The 17998-nt window shown below is 40.2% G+C and overlaps 1 protein-coding gene across 4 annotated transcripts in view; it reads left to right on the top strand.

The window, feature by feature from the left end:
- The window catches only part of LOC141400172 (uncharacterized), an 85941-nt gene extending 68264 nt beyond the window's left edge, over nt 1-17677 (top strand). For 2 of the 4 annotated variants that reach the window (XM_073979624.1, XM_073979623.1), the window contains exons 2-3: nt 9038-9473; nt 14988-17677. In XM_073979624.1, the coding sequence (XP_073835725.1) occupies nt 9069-9473; nt 14988-16109 (1527 nt within the window). In that variant the 5' untranslated portion in view covers nt 9038-9068 and the 3' untranslated portion in view covers nt 16110-17677. Of the gene's footprint in view, nt 1-9037; nt 9474-14972 lie in introns of all 4 variants that reach the window. The other 2 variants (XM_073979622.1, XM_073979621.1) reach the window with 1 other exon arrangement.
- The last annotated feature ends 321 nt before the right edge of the window (nt 17678-17998 follow it).

A 17998-nucleotide genomic window follows, 5' to 3' on the forward strand; every position in this document is an offset into this window, starting at 1 on the left:
TATGGAATATGAGACCTCCCTAAGGGTCTTCTAACAGAATAGAAGAGAACCCTAAGAGTCTTTTATAGAACAAAAGTCCTCCGTAAGAGCCTCTTATAGACTAGGCGACCACCCTAAGGGTCTGCCGTGGAATTGAACACGCCTATAACCGCCTTCTATGAAATGGAAGACCTCGTTAAGGGTCTTTTATAGAACAAAATACCATCCTAAGGGTCTTCTAAGAAATAAAATATCTTCATAAGAGTCTCTTATAGAATAGAAGGGCAACCTAAAGATGTTCTGTTGAACAGAAGCATATCTAAGCGTATCCTATAAATAGAAGAGATTCCTACGGATAGTTTACAGAATAGAAGACCTGCAAAAAGAATAGGAGGCCTTTCTAAGGGTCTTCTATAGAAGACTTTCCTAAGGGTCTTCTACAGAATAGAAGACCATCGTAAGGGTCTCGTATAGAAGCCTCTGTAAGAGTACCTAACAGAATAGAAGAGGACCCTAAGGGTGTTCTACAGAACAGAAGTTTTCCGTAAGGTCCTCTAATAGAATAGACGACCTCCATGAGGGCCTCTTATAGAATACATGACCACCCTAAGGGTCTGCCTTCTTAATGGTCTCGTATAGAATAAATGACTCCCCTAGGAATCTTCTATGGAACAGAAGCCTCTGTAAGGGTCTTCTACAGAATAGAAGACCTCCATAGAAAAAAGCTATTGAAATTTCAACAAGATCCGAGAAGTGACCTTGTGCTGGATTTCAGAGCAAACATGTGGAACTTATGCGGAGGAGGAGCCTGAATGTACTGGATGAATTAAGGTAAAAATGAAGATAAAATTATGGTGCCGGGGCTAAATAACCCAGTACCGGCGAGGACACGTGATCTGCCTGCGAGTCATACCTCGTTGTCACCATCCGATCAACAATCCCCCACAGATGTGTGTGCCTTGGCATTTATGGTCGAAGATACTGCTAAAAGCACACAACCGAAAGGAAAAAGGGGGAATGAGGAAGGGAAGAACTTAGGAAGAGCTTATTTTGGACCCAACTAGACTAGAAGCGACCCTGACTTCGTATCTAACAGCAAAAGCAAAAAACACATAAGCGTTGGGGAAATCACCACTAAAGAGGGTGAAGAAAGCATGAGCATCGCAAAAAACACAACGACGGAAGCTCTTGAGGGGCGCGGCGCGGCTACATGAAAAGCAGCAGAATGCTCTTAAGTAGATCAATAGCACTCCTTCACTTCACGGAAGCGGCGATCTCCCAAAGTATAGAACACTGCTAAACCATCGATGGTAGTAAATGGGGCTTCCCATCTTCAAATGTCTCAAGTAATCAAAAGTACTCCTTCCCTCCACTTCCGCTGAAGCGGCAATCTCCCGAAAAACAGAGCACTACTAAACTATCGAAGAAGAAGAAAAGGGGCTTCCCACCTTCAAATGTCTCAAGTAAACTTCGTCAATACACACACCGAGAAGACTGTACCGAGTATCCGTTTGGCAGAGGGCGACAAATTGAGCATGGACACGAAGAGGCCGACCACAGAATCTTCTGAAAAGACTGGGGATTTCAAAAAGAAAATTCCGGACCTTTCAGAATAGGAAAATGATCAAGGAGACTGGAAAGCAGCCGCCATCAACTTACAATATAGTAGACAAAACGGCACTACCGTGATGAGCTGTGAAATGCGGTGATCGACAGCAGTAGAGGCTGTGGCAGGCTACATAAGGATCACCAGGAAACCATACAGAAAATTATAGGAATTCTTAAGCGCATGGACCAATGAAAATTATCAGCATTGATCTTAATGGGGGACCTCTTAATGTAACATTTAGGCCTACATTCGAACTATGCCACTCTTGGGGATATAGTCAGCAGTATAGTAACTCCGTGGGAAGGTGATAAACTGAAACTAATCGATCACTGAATCATCTGAAAATATTGGGGACTCCGCAAGGAAATCCCGGACCTTTCGGAAGCGGAAGATGGCTGTGAAGACAGGAAAGCAGCCGTTATCAACTTACGCTAAGGTAGCCAAAAAGGCACTACAGTGATGTGCTGCGTTATGCGATGATCGACACCAGAGTAGACGGTCTGGCAGGCTACATAAGGATCACCAGTAAACCATTAAGGAAATCCTGGACCTTCCAGAAGAGTAAGATGGCCGCTGAGACTGGAAAGCAGCCGTCATCAACTTACACTAAGGAAGCCTAAAACGCTGAGCTGTGATATGCTGAGGTGTGCTATGCGGTGATCGACACCATAGTAGAAGGTCTGGCAGGCTACATAAGGATCACCAGGAAACCATCGAGGAAATCTGCATCCCTAAGGACGTGGGCCAATAAAAATAAATAGCAGTCATCTTAATGGGGGATCTCTTAATATACCACTTGGGCCCGAACTATACCCCTCTCGGGGATGTTGTCAGTAGTATAGCAACTCTGGGGGATGGTGGTAAACTGAAGTTGGGGAGGAAGAACGAAATCCCTCACCTGACCAAAGCGACGGTATATGTGATGGGGTAGTGTGGCTTCAAACTAGAGCTCCGATATTTACTCGCGAGTGACAAGTTGGGTGGAGGTGGTAAGTTTTTTTTTGTGTGCAATTTTTTTTTTTTTTTTGTTGTGAGTTATGCAAATTTATTTGGGTTTGGGGTAAATTTTTGTTTGGTGAGGGGGAGAGGGTAAGCTGCCCCCCTCAACTTGCTCAAATTCGAGAAGAGTTTCACTAGCGAGTGGTTTTTATTATTACACCACGGTGTCACCCGTTAACGTGTGCCCCCAGCCATTTTAGTTGATGACCGTAGGATTTTTTTTTTTATTTTTTGGGCCATTATCTTGGGAAGTATGGACTTGCGCATGAAAAAAAATTGTATCGTTTGAAATATGGCCACAGGGACTACCTTTAGTGAAAATTTCAGAATGATCCTTGAAGATTCCCTAAACTGCACTTAATCAATATTATCGGAATTTTTTGTGGGGGGAGATACCCCAAAGAGTGGATCAGCATAAACTTTCTTGGAATTTGATCGAAGTTTACAAAGGAATATTACGATGTGCGAAGGTTGGGCCACAGTGGTGCAATGGTTAACACGTCCGCCTTGCACTCAGAAGGTCTGCGTTTCGAATCCCAGGCCAAGCAACATCAAATTTACAACTGCGGCAATATTCCCCCTCAGTAATGCTGGCGACATTTCCTGAGTATTTCAGCCATGAAAAGCTTCTCTAAAAATTGGTGTCGTAAGACACGACGTTCGTACTCGGCGATAAAAAGTAGGTCCCATATCATTGAGCCAATATGAATCAGCGTGCACTCATTGATATGAAAGAAGTCTCCCTTGTCCCTTCGGGGATGTTGTGGGAACATATGTATGTGTGTATGAAGGTTGGACCACCGTTAGTCACATTTTACCTGTCCATTCGACTAGAGTTGGGTAATCTAGTTCCTAGTTCCTTGTACTAGTTCCAAAACGTATGAGTAACATCATGAAATGTAACGTGTGCTGTTAAGTATACGCAGTTTGTTCAAAGAAAAAATGTGGGCCATTGGAAATGCGAGATAGTTCCATATAGTTCCTTTGGCACAACTCTACATTGGACACTTTTGTTGGCCGTCGTAGTATTTTTTAGAACTTCCGGTCATTATCTCAGGTGCGCGGACTTGCGCATGAAAATAATTACAATATCCTTGTAATCAGAACTGCAAAGGCGCCTACCGTTGGTGAAAATTTCAAAATAATTCTCGAAAAGATCTTAAACTGCACTTAATTGAAAAAAGAGGTATGTGAATTTTTGTGGAACCTGAAGGAGTGGTACCTTGATTTTACGTTAAGAGAAATATTACGATTTAGGTTAGGTTTGGGGATGTGTAGTCAATATATATTGACTACGCCACTCGGAGACCTTTCGGTCCATTGTGATCATCCATAAAGAAAAAAGAGGTTCAGAATTACCTGAAAAGACAAGAGAAGAGAAAAGAGAGAAGAATAAAGAAAAGAGGGTGTGGCTTGGAAAGTATTAATAAATGGATTATTAAAAAAATGAAGATTTAATAAAGAAAGAGAGGGTGGTTTATTTGGTGATGGTAGAAAAACTGTCAGAGAAGTAGTTACGCTTATGGGTTTACGATTGTTGGTTCCATGTTTGAGTAGAAGGTTAATCTTGGAGGAAAGCATATTCCTGTTAATCTATATCGCTTTCGAGTTAACATCGGGCAACGACATAAAATATGCTCAATCGTCTCCGTTTCCTCCTCATCTTCACAGAGCCTGCAATAGTCCACGCCACCATCCTGCCATTTGCCGATAAAAGCTCGGATGTTGCAATGGCCGGTTATGACTCCCGTCAATACCCTGATTTCTGACTTATTCAAACTTAAAAGTGAAGTTGTTCTCTTTGTTGAAAGAGTCGGCCAAATGGCCCTTGACACGTTGCACCTTGGTTCATTATGCCATAGTTCCTTGGCTTGTTCTTCAAAGAACGTCTCCACCTTCCGAAAAATGTGACATATGGGTGGTTTGATAGTGATAGCTTGACTTGTTGATTGAGATCCATGTCTTGTCAGTTCATTTGCCTTCTCGTTTCCCACAATGTCACAGTGCCCCGGTACCCAGCAGAGTCGGACAGCGTTAGTGAGGTTCGCCAAAGCAGTTCTACACTCAAGAACGGCCTCAGACTTGATATTGGGGGATTTGATGGCCGGCTGACTATCAACGAAGATAGTCACCGGTTCAAAGATTTCAGCATCCAGACTTTTTATCAACTTTGCGGCCATTTTGATCGCGAAGATTTCTGCTTGGAAAACACTACAGTCGCTGTTCAGCCTATATGAGTATTCGAGGTAAAGCTTTTCGCAGTAGACGCCAGCTCCGGTACCTTCTTCCATCTTGGAACCGTCTGTATAGAAAGCCAGACCGTCCAGAGGAGGGTTACTACGGATCCAGTCATCTCTACTAGGGATAACGACCTAAAAATCTTCAAATCTATTGATTGGTGATAAGTAGTCGCTGAATTTCCCCTGCAGATTCAAGCTAAGGTTTGGCCCTAGCTCCCGAAGAATGCATGCATGACCATAGGTGCTGTCACGCCAACGATTCAATTCATGTAGCCTTAGGGCACTACGTGCTGCTTGACCTTTGATGCTAAGTCTCGTGGGCAAGAGGTTTAGCATCGCATTCAGAGCTGCTTGTGGTGTATCAGTTATGCGGGGCGTTGCTGATCCCGCATAACTCAGAGACCCCCTTCCCATCCGCCACCCGGGAAGACGCGCCCAGTAGAAGATTGGCAACCCCGTGGGCGTTGCCAATCTTTAAGGTTGAACCAATGTATGTCTCTTCTTTCGATACTTATGGTGCGCCCAACCGTCATTTTAATTGGTCACCGTAGGATGTTTTTATAGCGTTTGGGCCATTATCTCACGAAGCATGGACTTGCGCATGAAATAAGTTATATAGTTTTAATCAGGACTTTATGGACTACCTTTGGTGAACATTTCAAAGCTATCCTCGAAGAGTCGCTAAACTGCACTCAATTAAAATTGTTTGCTTTTTTGTGGGGGGGGGGGGGGGGGGGGGGCATACGTACCTGAAGGAGTGATTTGTGACTTTGAGGGAAATATTTTTTTTGTAAATTTGGATCAATGTCAGTCACTCCTTTCAATAGTTATCGGGTCCACATATCCATTTTAGGTTGTCATCGTAAGTTTTTTTTTTTTTTTTTTTTTTTTTTTTGAAGCTTTCGGGTCATTTGCTCAGGAAAAATTGCCTTGCCCACGAAATAAATTATATCGTTGAAATCAGGACCACAAGTGCTGCCTTTGGTGAAAATTTCAAAATGATTCTCGAGCAGCCCCTAAACTGCACTTAATTTGTTTTTGCATTACATTAGGCCAGGAAGTTCAATAACTTTACAAAAATTAAGTGCAGTTTAAGGGCTGCTCGTTAATCACTTTGAAATTTTCACCGAAGGTAGTATCTGTGGTCCTGATTACAACGATATAACTTATTTCGGTGGCAAGTCCATATTTCCTGCACCAGCCATTTTTAAGTTGATCAAAGCAGAACATTTTTAAGAACTTTTGGGCCATTATCTTAGGAAATATGTACTTGCGCATGAAAGAAATTATATCGTTTTAATCAGGACTTTATGGACTAACTTTGGTGAAAATTTCAAAGCGATCCTCGAAGAGTCGTTAAACTGCACTCAATTAAAATTGTGTGAATTTTTGTGGGGGAGGTATGTACGCACCTGAAGGAGTGATTTGTGACTTTGAGGGAAATATTTTGATGTGTAAAGGTTGGATCAATGCCAGTCACTCCATTCAATAGATATCGGGTTCACCTAGACATTTTAGTTGGTCATCGTAAGTTTTTTTTTGAAGCTTTCGGGTCATTATCTTTGGAAAAATGGTCTTGCCCACGAAATAAATTATATCGTTGTAATCAGGACCACAGGTACCACCTTTGGTGAAAATTTCAAAATGATTCCCGAGCAGCCCCTAAACTGCACTTAATTTTTGGCATTATATTAGGCCAGGAAGTTCAATAACTTTACAAAAATTAAGTGCAGTTTAAGGGCTGTCGTGAATTACTTTGAAATTTTCACCGAAGGTAGTACTTGTGGTCCTGTTTATAACGACATTAATTTTTTCGGGGGCAAAAACTAATTGCTACCTTATTATCCTTTATCTAAAAAGTACTACTCTCACATGGAAAAAATATAAAACTCTCTCCTTCACTCTCTTTTGATTGATAATGTCTGACTTGTTCATTGGATTTTGCAAAACCCCCCATTAGTCATGCCAACTTTTTATCTTCTTGTTCCCTAAGTCAAAGAGAAAAGTTTCGATTATTTCTTGAAAATAAATAATTCTCTCTTTTTAACTTACCTTTATCTCAACTTCACCTGCCTTCTTTATTGGCTTATCAAAGGTAATATCACATTCTAATCAAACTTTGCTTTGCTTCTTGCGTACGACGATTTTTGTTTACTTTTTACAATAGCAACAACAACAGCAACAACATCTACACCAGCAATTGAGATATAACAAGTAAGAAAAGCGTTAAGTTCGGTCGGGCCGAACTTTTTATACCCTCCACCACAAATTTCAGCCATTTCGGTGGATTAATGTGGCCACAACCTTCAAAATACCGAAATTCGGAAGGTACCGTTCTATGGGGGCTATATGATGGCGTGGACCCATACCTACAAATTTCTGGGGGAAAGTTTTATACGCCTAAAGAAGACTAAATACCAAATTTCAGCCATATCGGTGTGATAATGAGGCTAAAACGTTCAAAATATCGAAAACCGGGAGATATTGTATTATGGGGGCTATATCAGCACGTGGACCTTTATAAACATTTTATGGTAGAAATGTTTCTTAGCCTCTGGAAACACAAAATACAAAGTTACAACCGATTCTTTGGTCAAATGGGTCTAATACATTCAAAATATATTAAAATGACGCGTACTTTATAAGGGGTCTTATGTGGGGACTATACCAAAACGTGGACCTATATAACCCAACTTTGGTAGGAATGTTTTCTGGCCTCTGAAGACACAAAATACCAAATTACAACCAATTTTGTGGTCAAATGGGTCTAATACATTCAAAATATATTAAAATGACGCGTACTTTATATGGGGCCTTATATGGGGGCTATACCAAAACGTGGACCTATATAACCCAACTTTGGTAGGAATATTTTTTGGCCTCTGGAGACACAAAGTACCAAACTACAACCAATTCGGTGGTAAAATGGGCCAAATATCTTAAAAATTCCTTAAAACGACGACGCGTCACGCGTCATTTTGTATGGGGGCTATACGAAAGCGTGGACCTACATAGCCCGCTTTCAATACCAAAAGTCCTACGTAAATATAACATATTTTCCCAAAATTTCATCAACCTACGTCAATCCGTTCGGACGCTAGAGTGATTTCCACAGACGGACAGACGGACAGACAGACAGACGGACAGACGGACGGACATGGCTATATCGATGTAGAATTGCACGCTGATCAAGAATATATATACTTTGTGGGGTCTACAATGATTATTTCGAGTAGTTACAAACGTAGTGACAAACTTAATATACCCCCATCCTATGGTGGAGGGTATAAAAATTTGTTCAGGGCTCCAAAATAATGTCTGTCTGTCGATCTGTGCCGTGTGTGAGTGATTTAAACCAGACCACCACCACCATCATCAGAGGTAATAACCGCAACACAAGAGGCCAGAATTATAAATACCCCCTTAAAAAATAAAAACAAAACAAAATAAAGCGCGTTTTTTATCAAACCCCCACACAGATAGGTTGCACACACACAGACACTGTGTTAGGCAACCATTCAATTGCAACTTCGGCCACCCTCCATAACTCAATGTGAGTCGCCTAGGCTGTCGTGTGTTTAATTTTCCTGGCTGTAATGAAGTTGTTGTTGTTATCTTTTTACGATGATGGAACACACGTAGCGGCCAGGTTTAACAAAACTCACACCCCACTGAACAACAGTCTCATACATAAACAAAAGCCATATGTTTTGTTTTTATTTTTCTCTTTGACAGTGTCTCAATTAGAGATTGAGGCTCTCTCTCCCCCACATAAACCAGACCCGAGTACTGTTATGTTAAATGGGGCACAAGTGCCGACCAAAACACGAACAAGGAGAGCATAGAGAGCAAACAAGAACGAGTTAAATCTCAAGTGCAGAGTAATAGACAGACAGAATAAAACAAAACAGAGCACAACTTATTTGTATTACTAACGACCGCCGCTGTTGTTGTTGTTATAATTATCTTTAACACCACCAACACAATGTCATATTTGGCTGGGAAAATACAGCCCCTTTTTGAGAACACGCACAACCTCCAACTAAGAGTTGGGGTAAATGGGAGTTTAGTTCAATTTCGGCTTTGACGCGATCAACAAGACTTTCTTCTTCTTTAGAAGAAAAATTAAAATAAAATAAAAAAACAATTAATTAATTAAAAAAATTAAATGAACAAAAATTTATATCGTGTTTCGTTTTAAAATTTCTAGCTTCAAAACGACGTCGTCTCATCCAAGCCGAATGAAAATGGAAAAAACTCCCCGTTATACACAACGGGAGCGTAACATGGTATTGGGTTATGCTGCCCAATATAAGGATATCATTGAGAATAAACGTACCGATGCCGAATCAAATCGCAAAAAAGATGAAGTGTGGCGTCAAATAGCCAAAGAATTCAATGCGCGTGTCTATCATCAGCGTTCCTCGAAACAGTTGCGTCAGCTATATAAAAATATGAAATTGCTACTGAAAAAGGATCTATGCGGTGAGGGTAAAGGTAATCGTACCTTTATGGATTTACTTAACACGATTTCGCAACAAGAATCCGTAGCTCAATATATCTCCGAACAAATGTCACCGAATGGTTATAGCAATGGTGGTGGTAGCGGTCGGCAAAAGTATGAGGATGATTATGATGATTCAAAGGTAAGTTTTTCAAAATATACTAACACAACAACAAAGTGATTTACAAAAAAACAATTCTTTTCTTTTTTGATAAGAAAGAGATAAACGTAATATGTACAGGTAAACGGGGTTAAAATGAACTTTCCGGTGGAGGAAAAAAATTGCAATCTTTGGAAAAGGAAGTCTTTAAAATAAAATTGTGAAGTTTTAGCCATTGCTAGCTGTTAGCTTTAATTCAGACCCTTATAGTAACCGTTATTGGCATAATCTTTAGATTGTCATAAGTCTACCATTTAAGCGGCGGACTTCGTGAGGGACGTGAGGGAACAAGACACCAAGTTCGGCTTAAGTCTCGTTAAGGGGTACCTCTCGCATCGGGCTGAAATTTTCACCATAGGTAGTCCTTGGGACCCTAATCACAACGATATATAACTTTTCCGGGGGAAGTAAATACTTCCCGAGGTATGGGTCTTGACGTTTTATTTACTATTTTTACTTGGGCAATATGGGTATCATTTTGAAGCTCGTGGTGAGTACTTTTGATTGCGTTTACGACTTTTGCTCCTGTCCATAGGAGAAAGTCTTAAATCCCGGCCGAAGGCCGACTACTTAAAGAAAACTTATAATTTTGTAGAAACTTTTGTTCGCGTAGCCCACTTTTGCCCCTGTCCATAGGAGAATTTCTTAAATCCCGGCCGAAGGACGGCTTCTTAAATCTCGGGAAGTATGGACTTCCCCCTGGAAAGATATATATAGTTGTGGTCAGGGTCCCAAGGACTACCTATGGTGAAAATTTCAGCCCGATCCGAGAGGTGCCCATAAATAAAGTAATGGTGTTAAAGTAGGACTTTCCCGAAATGTCAAGACCCATATCCCGGGAAAGATTTATATAGTCGTGATCAGGGTCCCAAGGACTACCTATGGTGAAAATTTCAGCCCGATCCGAGAGGTGCCCCCAAACAAGACTTGTTCCCCAAGTTCCCTTGTTTTGGTTGTATGTCGTGTTGTGTCGTTTTATATTGTGTTTGTAATTTGTTCTACCCCTAAGTCTGACGGTAAAAGGGTTGAGAAACCCCCTGAAAGGGAAAGCCTCCACTGAGTGGAGTTGGAACCCCACCTTAACGTCGCACTAGGTGATGGTATAAACGTTTGACTGTAATTCGTAATTGTGTATTGGGGTGTATGAGTGCTTCCCCGTGTTTGCATTGGAAATCAATTTTTGAAAATAGATAACAAATTAACTTAAATTGTATTGAGGAGGGAATCCATATGCTTCCCTCCAAGCTCTCCTTGAGTAATATTGAAGAGTCAAGTGGATATTTTTATTATTGACAATCAGAATCAGAATTTGTATTCGGAATAGAAAGGGTGCTTCGTAAGAACCTTTCCAAGGGAAAGCGTGCTTCGTAAGACCCATTCCAAGGGAAAGGGTTCTTCGTAAGACCCTTTCCAAGGGAAAGGGTGCTTCGTAAGACCCTTTCCAAGGGAAAGGGTACTTCGTAAGACCCTTTCCAAGGGAAAGGGTGCTTCGTAAGATCCTTTCCAAGGGAAAGGGTGCTTCGTAAGATCCTTTCCAAGGGAAAGGGTGCTTCGTAAGATCCTTTCCAAGGGAAAGGGTGCTTCGTAAGATCCTTTCCAAGGGAAAGGGTGCTTCGTAAGATCCTTTCCAAGGGAAAGGGTGCTTCGTAAGATCCTTTCCAAGGGAAAGGGTGCTTCGTAAGATCCTTTCCAAGGGAAAGGGTGCTTCGTAAGATCCTTTCCAAGGGAAAGGGTGCTTCGTAAGATCCTTTCCAAGGGAAAGGGTGCTTCGTAAGATCCTTTCCAAGGGAAAGGGTGCTTCGTAAGATCCTTTCCAAGGGAAAGGGTGCTTCGTAAGATCCTTTCCAAGGGAAAGGGTGCTTCGTAAGATCCTTTCCAAGGGAAAGGGTGCTTCGTAAGATCCTTTCCAAGGGAAAGGGTGCTTCGTAAGATCCTTTCCAAGGGAAAGGGTGCTTCGTAAGATCCTTTCCAAGGGAAAGGGTGCTTCGTAAGATCCTTTCCAAGGGAAAGGGTGCTTCGTAAGATCCTTTCCAAGGGAAAGGGTGCTTCGTAAGATCCTTTCCAAGGGAAAGGGTGCTTCGTAAGATCCTTTCCAAGGGAAAGGGTGCTTCGTAAGATCCTTTCCAAGGGAAAGGGTGCTTCGTAAGATCCTTTCCAAGGGAAAGGGTGCTTCGTAAGATCCTTTCCAAGGGAAAGGGTGCTTCGTAAGATCCTTTCCAAGGGAAAGGGTGCTTCGTAAGATCCTTTCCAAGGGAAAGGGTGCTTCGTAAGATCCTTTCCAAGGGAAAGGGTGCTTCGTAAGATCCTTTCCAAGGGAAAGGGTGCTTCGTAAGATCCTTTCCAAGGGAAAGGGTGCTTCGTAAGATCATTTCCAAGGTAAAGGGTGCTTCGTAAGATCCTTTCCAAGGGAAAGGGTGCTTCGTAAAATCCTTTCCAAGGGAAAGGGTGCTTCGTAAGACCCCCCATAGAACGGTACCACCCGATTTGCGGTAATTTGAAGGTTTTAGCCTCATTATCACATCGAAATGGCTGAAATTTGGTATTTAGTCTTCGTTGGGAGTATAAAACTTTCCCCCATAAACTTGTCGGTACATGTCCACGCCTTAGTATAGCCCCCATAGAACTTTACCTCCCGATTTTCGGTAATTTGAAGGTTTTGACCACAATAATCCGCCGAAATGCCTTAAATTTGGTATTTGGTCTTCATATGGGGTATTAAACGTTTCGTATGAAATTTGTCGGTATAGGTCCACGTCTTCATATAGCCCCCATAGAACTTTACCTCCCTTTTTCCGGTATTTTGAAGGTTGTGGCCTTAATCTTGCTCAAAACTGGCTGAAATTTGATATTTAGTCGTCATTCGTGGTACTAAACATTCAATATGAAAGTTGTCGCTGTAGGTCCACGCCTTCATACAGCCCCCATAGAACGGTACCTCCTGAATTTCGGTATTTTGAAGGTTTTAGCTTCATTATCACGCCGAAATGGCTGAAATTTGGTATTTAGTCTACGTTGGGAGCATAAAACTTTCCCCCAGAAACTTGTCGGTACAGGTCCACGCCTTAGTATAGCCCCCACAGAACGGTAGCTCCCTTTTTTCGGTATTTTGAAGGTTATGGCCTCAATATTCCGCCAAAATGCCTTAAATTTGGTTTTTGGTCTTGATATGAGGAATTAAACGTTTCGTATGAAATTTGTCAGTATAGGTCCACGCCTTATTATAGCCCCCATAGAACTTTACCTCCCTATTTCCGGTATTTTGAAGGTTGTGGCCTTAATATTGCTCAAAAATGGCTGAAATTTGATATTTAGTCGTCATTCGTGGTACTAAACATTCACTATGAAAGTTGTCGGTATAGGTCCACGCCTTCATATAGCTCCCATAGAATGGTACCACCCGATTTTCGGTATTTTGAAGGTTTTAGCCTCATTAACACACCGAAATGGCTGAAATTTGGTACTTAGTCTTCGTTGGGGGTATAAAACTTTCGCCCAGAAATTTGTCGGTATAGGTCCACGTTTCGATATGGCTCCCATAGAACGGTACCTCCCGATTTTCGTAATTCTGAAGTTTGTGACATCAATTTCCCACCGAAAGACTGAAATTTCTTATATAGTCTTCAATGGGGTTATAAAATATTCCAGATGGGAATTATCAGTATAGGTCCGCGGGTCCCAATATTTATGGTCTTCGCACTAAAGTTTTTAGTGGTCTTTGTTACAATTGGTATTCTTGTAGACCTCTTCGGGTCTTATATAGACAGAAAAAAGCTCTTGAGGGTTTATATAGACGGTAGAACATCCCCTGAAAGGTTTTATAGATAGATTGAGACCTCTTGAAGTCTTCTGTAGATAGAAGAAGACCTCTTGTGATCTAATATAGGTAGAAGAAGACTTCCTCAGGTCTTCTATATGATCTCTTGAGGTCTTCTCTAGACAAAAGAAGGCATCTTGAGGTCTTCTATAGACAGAAGAAAAACTCTTCAGTTCTTCAATAGACCGAAGAACACCTCTTGAGGGCTTTTATAGATAGATTGAGACCTCTTGAGCTCTTCTGTAGGTAGAAGAAGACTTCTTGTGATCTTCTATAGACTGAAGAATATCTCGCAAGTTCCTTTATAGACCGAAGAAGATCTCTTCAAACATTTTATAGACAGAAGAGACCACTTAAGGTCTTCTATACACAGAAGGATAATTGATTAAGCCTTCTGTAGACAAAAGAAGACCTCTTAAGGTCTTCTATAGACAAAAGAAGACCTCTTAAGGTCTTCTATGTACAGAAGAAGGTATCTTGAGGTTTTCTATAGACAGAAGAATAACTTTTGAGTTCATCTATAGACCGAAAAGCAACTCTTGAGGGCTTTTATAGTTAATTTGAGACATCTTGAGGTCTTCTATATACAGAAGAAGACCTCTTGAGGTTTTCTATAGACAGAGGAAAAACTTTCAAGGGCTTTTATAGATAGATTGAGACCTGTTGAGGTCTTCTGTAGATAGTAGAACACCACTTGTGGTCTTCTATAGGCAGAAGAAGACCTCTTGAGATCTTCTATAGACAAAATAAGACCTCTTAAGGTCTTCTATAGACAAATTAAGACCTCTTGAAATCTTATATAGACTGAAGAACAAATCTGGAGAACTTTTATAGATATGTAGAGACCTCTTGATGTCTTCTATAGACAGAAGAAGACCTCTTGAGGTCTTCTATAGACAAAAGAAAAACTCTTGAGGTCTTCTATATACCGAAGAATTACGCTCGGGGACTTTTGTAGATAGATTGATACCTCTTGAGGTCTTCTACAGACAGAAGAAGACCTTTTGAGGTCTTGTATAGACAAAATAATATCTCAGAGTTCATTTATAGTCCGAAGAATACCTCTTCATATATTTTATAGGCGGAAGAGACATCTTAAGGTCTTCTATACACAGATGGATACTTGATTAAGCCTTCTATAGGAAGAAGACTTCTTAAGTTCGTCTTTAGACAAAAGAAGACCTCTTGAGGTCTTCTATAGACATTAGAAGTCTTCTTGAGGTCTTCTGTAGACGAAAACGTTCTCTTTAGGTCTTCTTTAGACAGAAGAAGACCTCTAAAGGTCTTCTATAGACAGAAAAAATACTCATGAGTTCTTCTATAGACCGAAGAACAACTTTAGACGGCTTGATATAGATCGATTGAGACTTCCTGAGGTCTTATGTAGACAGAATAAGACCTCTTGTGGTCGTATATAGACGGAAGAAGACATCTTGTGGTAATCTATAGACAAAATAAAACCTCTTGAGGTCTTCTATAGACAGAAGAAAATTCTTGAGTTCTTCTATAGGCCGAAGAACAAATCTTGAGGACTTTTATAGACAGATTGAAACTTCTTGAGATCTTCTATAGACAGGAGAAGACCTCTTGTGGTCCTATTATTCTCTCTCTCTCTCTCTCTCTCTCTGTCTTTCTCTCTTTTACAAATTGATACTCATGCAACTCAGTTTTTTCCATTTCAGCATCCGGCTCTCAATCTAAATTACGATGGCATGGATCACGATGTCATTGTAATTAAATCCGAAGATATAAGTGATAATGAACACTCCAATAATGGTGAGGCCATGGATGAGGATGATGATGATGATTGCATTAGTCCCAAAGATATACCTGAAGTGTGTTTGGAAGAAGAGGATGAAGAACTATTTGCCACCGACTTAAGGCAGCAACAACAACAGCAACAAAATCAACAACAATCACAAAATCCACAACAAACACAAAATCAACAACAATCCACAAAGCAGCAGCAGCAACAACAACAAGGGGCACAAAATTCTTCAACGCCACAAACAAATGGTGGCACTCCCCTACCACAACAACCTGAGATTACCATACAAAATATAGGCGGTATACGTGTGGGTAGTATTGGCAGTATGGCCAATATGAAGGCCTTGGCGAATTCTTTGAACAATAACAACAACAACAACGGTAGTAGTAATAATAATAACAGCACTGCTAATAATGCACCCAATGGCTCCTCCTTGAGTATAACTCCCCATGTCAATGGTGTTGGCTCCTCAAATGGCCAGGCCTTGAATTTAAGACAAGCCAGTGCCGAACAACAGTTGTTGCTGAGTGGTCTTGGTTTAAACCCCGTCAATTCTATGGATTCAACAGCTCCACGCATGCCTAACCTAACACGAGGCGTACCCGCCTCATCATCAGCGGCAGCCACAAATGGTTTATCTTCAGCAACACAACACCTGCAAGCGCCCAATTTACACAATCTTTCACATCATTCCACCACCCAGCAGTTGCTGTTGAATATCAATGGTCTGGCGGCAGCAGCAGCGGCATCTGCTCCCTTTACTCCACCAGGTAAAGGCTATGGTGGTCACCACAATCACCATCAGCCAAGGCAAACATCAACCCCCAACAACCATAAAAATTCACAAAACGATTACTTTATGCTGGGCATAGAGGAAAGAAAACTGAAAATAGAGTTGCTAAATGCTCAAATCGACTACTGGAAGAAGTTAACCAAGAAACTGGATGAGAATCCTGGCCACTCACCCAATCCTGCATGCATGTGTCATTTCCCAGGTAAGGCTAATGGTGTGCAAACACCCTCATCCACCAGCTAGGAGGAGGTTGAGATGGAAGACGAGGAGGAGGAGCAGCCGCCGCAGCAGCAACAGCAGGAGGTTGGTGAGGGGGATCAAAGAGAGGCGGAGGAGGATGATCAAGAAGAAGTAGCAAATGCCACAAATGAAGTCCATGGAGATGGCCTTGGTGTTCCAGCTACTTCACCCAATCTCCTGAGGCCTTTGAATTATGATAGCATACAACTCGATCAGGACATAGTGAAAATAAAAATTCCCCCACGCACCAACAACAGCACCTGCAACTCTAGCCAAAAGTTCAAAAGGAATAACAAAAATTTACAAGTTGTAGATATAAGTCAGACCATTAAATGGCATGAAATCATAGAAGATGATGATGATGAGGAGGAGGAGAATGGTGATGATGATGATGTGCAAGAAATAAGAGAGGAGGAGAATGGACAACAAGAACCTAAACCAAGTGCAGGTGGTAGCGCAGTTGAGCAGCAGAACAATGAAGAAGATGTTGATGATGAATTTGAACAAGAGGTACGCAAAATTTTACAAACTCGGAAACGAAAAAGAAGAACCATAAACTATAGATGAGTGTTTGGAGAACCCTACAACTATTAAAATTGTGAAAGACTGAAATGAAACCCAAAACAAAAAATAGTAAGCGAAACGCTGAAACACAAGAAAAATCATTTGTAAAGGTAAAAGAGAAACCTGAATGACATTGACAGCACTCAAATGTCAAGGGGTAACCACAATTTCGAAAATTGTTAAGCTCTATGGATTTTCGAAAAAATTTAAAACCCTTTGGGGTCAGTAACCCACCCAACCTCTTTTGGCAAATTTTCAATATTTGGCAAATGTCATTTGGCTGCTGAAGGATGTGTAATTTGAGAGCTGGCAATGCTTAAAGAATTTTAAAAACCTTTTTAACGTTTATGGCCGGAAGCTGGATTATAGCTTACATAGCTTGAAAATAAGGCTTTTGTTGTTAAATTCTTAAAAAGGCTTTGACATTGATAGCTCTCAAAATGACATGTGAAATATTATTTTGAATATCACATATCTCACTTGTCCAAAGGAAATTATCTATCTCCTTGGCATCTGGCAATGCCACTGAGTTTTTTTAGAAATGTATATGAACTAAAGCTGGTCTTCGGTTAAAAACTTTTTGGCTTCCAAGGGACCTTTCTTTAGACTTGCCTTTGAGATCCAGTGATTGCCCAAAATCTTTTTTTTTTTCGAGAAAAACTCACCTCATTTTTTCCCCAAAACTTGCTTTCAATACCACAAATATTTCCCTCAAAGTTTTAAATTCATTACCCAACTCATTACTTGCCTGCAGCATTGTAAACATATGTATATAGAATCAGGATTTTAGCTAAAATTATACCAAAACAAAAACACACAAATTTAAATTTAAAATTTTCTCTACTTTAGATAATTAAAAAAAATTAAAAAATAATTTTTGACATTTTAAGAGGAAAATATTATTTTTATTGAGGAAAAAATATTTAAAAAAAATTAGAAATTAATTAACAAATATTTGTTATAAAACAAAGAATACAGTACAAGTTCAAATATGACAAAAATTCAAAATAAAAAAAAAATATTTTTAAAAAAATTAGAAAAAGGAAAATGCAAAAGAAAAATTTTTGTCACAGAGGGAAATTTTGAAATAATTTTTAATTTTTTTCTAATTTCTTTAAAAATGTTAATTTTTAATTATAACAAAAAATTCAAAAAAAAGAAAAAATGAGTCACAAATTAAAAAAAATTGCCAAAAGAAAAAAATTCTCTTTAAGGGGAATTTTTATTAATGGGCAAAATTAAATTTTTCCTTCATATTTTAATAGAAAACTTAAAAAAAAATTAATTTTTATTGTATGCACTAAAAATCAAAAAAGTTTTTTTAAGTT

Source organism: Musca autumnalis, unplaced genomic scaffold, assembly GCF_047663935.1.
Source record: "Musca autumnalis isolate F117 unplaced genomic scaffold, ASM4766393v1 scaffold_3, whole genome shotgun sequence".
Lineage (NCBI taxonomy): Eukaryota > Metazoa > Arthropoda > Insecta > Diptera > Muscidae > Musca > Musca autumnalis.